General features: G+C 38.6%; 1 protein-coding gene across 1 annotated transcript in view; it reads left to right on the top strand.

The window, feature by feature from the left end:
- Positions 1-1,504: 1,504 nt before the first annotated feature.
- c3h3orf14 (chromosome 3 C3orf14 homolog) overlaps positions 1,505-6,000 on the top strand; it is a 29,965-nt gene continuing 25,469 nt past the window's right edge. Inside the window, exon 1 of the mRNA XM_053316692.1 lies at positions 1,505-1,558. Coding sequence (XP_053172667.1) covers positions 1,506-1,558 — 53 coding nt within the window. The 5' untranslated portion in view covers position 1,505. The remainder of the gene's footprint in view (positions 1,559-6,000) is intronic.

Here is a 6,000-nt window from a genome sequence, read left to right as displayed (position 1 = left end):
GTGTCCCCCTGCTCAAGCCAGTACATGTCCAGGCCCGTCTGAAGTTTGCTAGAGAGCATTTGGATGATCCAGAAGAGGATTGGGAGAATGTCATATGGTCAGATGAAACCAAAATAGAACTTTTTGGTAAAAACTCAACTTGTCATGTTTGGAGGAGAAAGAATGCTGAGTTGCATCCAAAGAACACCATACCTACTGTGAAGCATGGGGGTGGAAACATCATGCTTTGGGGCTGTTTTTCTGCCAAGGGACCAGGACGACTGATCCGTCTAAAGGAAAGAATGAAAGGGGCCATGTATCGTGAGATTTTGAGTGAAAACCACCTTCCATCAGCAAGGGCATTGAAGATGAAACGTGGTTGGGTCTTTCAGCAAGACAATGATCCCAAACACACCGCCCGGGCAACGAAGGAGTGGCTTCGTAAGAAGCATTTCAAGGTCCTGGAGTGGCCTAGCCAGTCTCAACCCCATAGAAAATCTTTGGAGGGAGTTGAAAGTCCGTGTTGCCTAGCGACAGTCCCAAAACATCACTGCTCTAGAGGAGATCTGCATGGAGAAATGGGCCAAAATACCAGCAACAGTGTGAAAACCTTGTGAAGACTTACAGAAAACGTTTGACCTCTGCCATTGCCCACAAAGGGTATATAACAAAGTATTGATTAACTTTTGTTATTGACCAAATACTTATTTTCCACCATAATTTATAAATAAATTCTTTCAAAATCAGACAGTGATTTTCTGGATTTTTTTTTTTTTTTTTCCCCTCATTTTGTCTCTCATAGTTGAGGTATACCTATGATGAAAATGACAGGCCTCTCATCTTTTTAAGTGGGAGAACTTGCACAATTGGTGGCTGACTAAGCACATACACACAGTCAGGTACAAGACATGACATAGGTAAACATGAAGTCACTTACATTCAGAGGAAAGGGTTGAAAATTGACATTTACAACAGGCAAAAGGGCCAAATAAAACAAAATAAAGAAAAGCTTAAAATAGCAGCACATATTTAAAAAAATAAGTACACACACTTATAATACAAAAAATAAAACAGTAAATGCAAGATTACCAGACAAAAAGTCAAGTAAAGACATTAAGCATATATTAGTTTACTACTGCTTCATTTCTTTCAAGAAATTAGACTTTTTGTTTGTGAATTTGCATGTATGAATGTGGCATTTGCCAAGAAGTAAGATCATATTGATAAGGAAAATGCATTATTGTTCTTATTACTGTGAGCATAAAAACAAGATATAACATTTCTGTAGTAAAGAATAAAGTCAGAGAAAACATTGTTAACAAAAGTTTATGGGCAAATTCACAAGACCAAAATAAATGAGAGCCACTTTCAGCATGCAGTTCAGAAAGCACAAGACTGAGCAGCGTTCTGATCCATACTACAATCAGTCCAGCAGGTGGCGGTGATGAGCCTAAAAGTTGCTTATCATCAGTAGAAGAAGATTGGTTGTCTGGATACAACCGATACAACAGAACACTGCTGGAAGAATGGCTGCTGCTGCTCCTCAACACATGGACTTCAGAGACAAACATGAGGAAATGTGAGTGTCGGAGCTGGTTATTGATCCGGTATTTGCAGCGAAATAGGCAGCGAGAATACCAGCTGATCGGTCAGTTAATTCTGCATATCTATTAGCAATAATCAATACATTACAGTAAGTGCTTAATTTGTAAATCATAAGGTGCCGGTGTTGTGCCGTATTAAGCACCCCTGCCGTGAAAAGCACCCCCTCGTCGCGGGAACGCGCATATGAAGACAGACGCGTTAAACTACTACCAAACGGACATATATTACCCACAGATCTCTTATTCACGAGTAAATGTCAAAAAGGACTAAATGCTCATGTTTAATTTACTACAAATGACAACGTACACACAATGACAAAAATGATATTCTCATTCCATGTCACGTTCTGTTTAGCGTCCAGTTTTGTGTTAATGATTCATGTTTAAATGCGCTCATGGATTCCACAATAGTCATACTTTCCCACAATCACAGTCACAGATAACAAAAATCGGGTAAATGGTTATTGATGTCATTAATTAATAGCCTGCTTACTGTGTTGTCTTCCATAATATTTGTAAATGTATATAATATAAACTCCTAAGTATGTGTTTGTGTGAGTGTGTGTGTATATATATATATATATATATATATATATATATATATATATATATATATATATATATATATATTGAAGTGTCAGTGTGTTGTTTTTTTTTCTTGGTCTACTTATCATTGAATATAAACTCCTAAGTATGTGTTTATGTGAGTGTGTGTGTGTGTGTGTGTGTGTATATGTGTATATGTGTATATATATATATATATATATATATATATATATATATATATATATATATATATATCCAGGATACTTACTCACTCCACTTATCAACACCTGTCCTATGACTATACTCTCAAAAGTATTTGATGCTGGGACCACCAGAAAGGACTTTTTTTTTGGCGGCGGCGGCGGGGGGCGGGGGGGGGGGTGCATTTCCTGGCAGGTCAGTCTATCTCCCACCAGGAAAGTGTCACATCCATGAAACACATCATTTTCATGAGAGTATTATCAACAGTTAATGCATTTTGTTTTACACTGAATTGCATCAGCATCTCTGTATAAGAAGTAAATGGAGATGTATATTAACTGCATTTGTCCCAACTTTTAGTGTAACTGAATATGATCAAGACTACATGTTTAAATATTAGATCAAGCCATTTTATTATAAGTTATATACATACAAACAGCATGTGATGCTAAATGCGTTTAGTGTAGGGTTAGGGTTAGGGTTAATCATATAATAATAATAATCAATCATGCAAATGACGTTACACCACTTTGCCACCCCAAATTTGTGGGGGCCCCTTTAAGGACCCAGAAATCGAGAGCGACAGGTGTATTGACAGCAACATGGATACAGTCTTATATCACACTATTCTGGTTTATAAAACTAAAGGCCAGTATCCTGCAAATATTTCCAAAGCAGAGAAAAATGAAGTTCGACGAAAGGCCTCAAAGTTTGTCGTCGAAGGTGAGTTAAGGATTTCTGTTTTAAATATAGACTTCACGCGTTTATGTTTTTTTACTCATGTACATGCCGACACTGTAATGTTTAATGTATTTGCTGTATAATATATTTGATGTTAATGGACGTTTCAATTTATCTCCTAGATGGAGCACTGTATTATTTGAAAGGTCCTGGTAAGGTCACCAAAACTAAAGTGGTAAGAGGCGCGGAGGAGGCCAACGCCGTTTTTAGGGACTTCCACGACAGCCCCACAGGTGCTCACACCGGTCAAAAGAAGACCAGAGATGCTATTTCAAAAAGGTTTTTCTGGCCTGGTATGTCTGCTGACATAGATAAATGGGTAAGTAAGCACTGCAATTGAGGAACAATTGAGCACTTTGCTTTTTAATGAGTTTCAGTAGATTACATAATTACTTGCATGGAGGAATATGTATATTTTCATTTAATTATAGAAACTTTAAAATGTGTTTGTACATGGTTGAATTTAATATGAAGTGACAGACAAATGCCAGCAGATAGTTAACTTCCTCATGTATATGTGTTTTAAACAGGTGTCAGAATGTGCAGTGTGCCAGTCAGCTGCTCATATAATAAAACAGGAGGTGGAGTATACCCCCATAAAGGTAACTGTTGACACATTCTCATAATCAGTGTCTGTTTTTTTCACAAAACATATTTACCTTACTGATATAAATTTTTACATAATTTTAACATATCTTCAGCAGAGCATGTGGAAAGGAATTAAGCTCTGACTGACTGAAGCTGAACTATTCTCCTTAAATGTCACCATGCTCACAAACATTTTATCCAGAATGAAATGTATATATTTATTTTGTGCTGCTTTTTCAGGTAAAACATCCATTCGAACTTATCGGTATGGACCTGATTGGAAAACTAAAAACCACCAAAACAGGCCATCAGTACGTCTGTGTCATGGTGGACTACCTGACAAAGTGGCCACAGGCCTATCCTCTCCATAATAAAACTGCAGCTGAGGTGACTGGATGCATAGTAAAGTTCTTCCATCAGTTTGAGGCTCCAAAAAGGATACTTACTGATCAAGGAAGAGAGTTTGTGAATGAGGTAATTTTGAAAATACATTTAAAAAATGTTGCTGAAATATTTTTATTGTGTTTTGATCTATAAACAATAAGTTCTTTATTTTAACAGATAAACAAGAACGTATGTGCAAAGTTGGGGATAAAAAGGAGTCTTTGTTCTCCTTACCACCCTCAAACAAACGGGCTGGTAGAGAGGATGAATGGCACCATACAAAGGTGAGGCAATTGGTTAATTTATAAAAAATCATGATATACTTTATGTACATTATCATCATGTATACCATAGAGTCTTCAACTTACAGCAGCAATGCCAGTTGGACCATAAATATATTGTTTTGGGAGATGCCTATTGTCAGTTAAAGTTCTGTTATTATTTTAGAGCTCTCAGCAAGCTGGTGGCCAAAAAACCAGAAAACTGGGACGAGTATTTGGATGCGGTAATGTTTGGGTTGAGGACAAAAACACAGATAACCACCAAGTTCTCCCCATTTTTCTTGATGTTTGGCTGCGAGGCTCGGTATCCAACAGAGGTGCCAGAAGACTTCATGGTTGGTAAACACATGTCACAATAAATTTTAAGGTTGATAGATGCAGTGTTGAAAACATAGACTGAAAGAATGTAAAAACATTTGTTCACAGGTAGACAGCAGTGTTGAGGATGTTGTGGCTGAAGAGGCTGTCTCAGACGAGGTAAAGCGCTTGGATGAGATTATGGATATTGTGCATAACAATGTCACCAAACAGCAGGAGAAGACTATGAAGAAGCAGGGTGCTGCGAAACCGGGCTTCAAAATAGGGGATAAGGTGTGGAGACAAAATGTGAGGAGCGAGCAGAGGAAAGGTGGCAAACTCGAGGCAAACTTCCTTGGCCCTTTTACTGTAAGGGCATTACAGGGGAAAAGTGTGGATCTTCTGGCAGAAGACGGTACAGTGTTTAAAAAAGTAAACATAGATCATTTAAAAATTGCAAAAGAGGAGGTGCCTCGCATCCCTCACAAAATTAAAAAATCGGCCACAGTACCAACTTCACCTTCAGCACCATCAGCCCCATCCTCACCAACTTCACCAGCAGCCCCAGCCGCTCCAGCAGCCCCAGCCTCACCTTCAGCGCCAGCTTCACCAGCAGTGCCTGCTGACGTAGCCTCAGCAGCAGCCCCCGTCTCACCATCAGCATCATCAATCCCATCCTCACTAGCTTCACCAGCTGCCCTAGCCTCACCTTCAGCACCAGCATCCTCACCCTCTCCATCAGCACCAGCCCCACCAGCAGCACCTGCCGCCGCAGCCTCCACAGCAGCTCCAGCAGTTACCTCACCAGCTCCAATGTACACACACACACTTCACTTGAAAAATGTAGGTAGTTTATTGTATACCTTTTTTGTTTGAATAGTCATTTTTACAAAATGCAGTAAATTGTGTAGTATAAGATGGTGATAATGTCATATTATATTATATTATATTATAGTATTACATTTTTTTCAGATGTACAGGAGGCATGGGCAGGGAAGGACATACATGTTCTTCTATCCAAAGTGGGGCCATACAAAATGTTCTATTGGGATATTGAGAACACTGGTCCCAACAAAGAGCTGGAGAGTGAGGTATAATTTTCTCATTATTGTATGAAATCACTCCTTTCCAATCCCTAATTGCTAATATTTCAACAATGACTGTTAAAATACATTGCAATACAATTGCCTTAAATCATGCAAGGACATTCAGTGACACTATTGTACGGTTTTATTAAACTATCTACCCCATAATTTAATAACTCCCACCGTAAGGGGTGTTTTAACTGGTGAACAGTGTCTCACTCAGGCTCCGACAATTTCTTAATGTAGTTCACAGGTTTATTAACATTCAAATTCATACAATTTCCACATACTATG

Source organism: Scomber japonicus, chromosome 3 (genome assembly GCF_027409825.1).
Source record: "Scomber japonicus isolate fScoJap1 chromosome 3, fScoJap1.pri, whole genome shotgun sequence".
In the NCBI taxonomy this organism is placed as follows: domain Eukaryota; kingdom Metazoa; phylum Chordata; class Actinopteri; order Scombriformes; family Scombridae; genus Scomber; species Scomber japonicus.
This window is presented reverse-complemented; position numbering and strand designations above follow the sequence as displayed.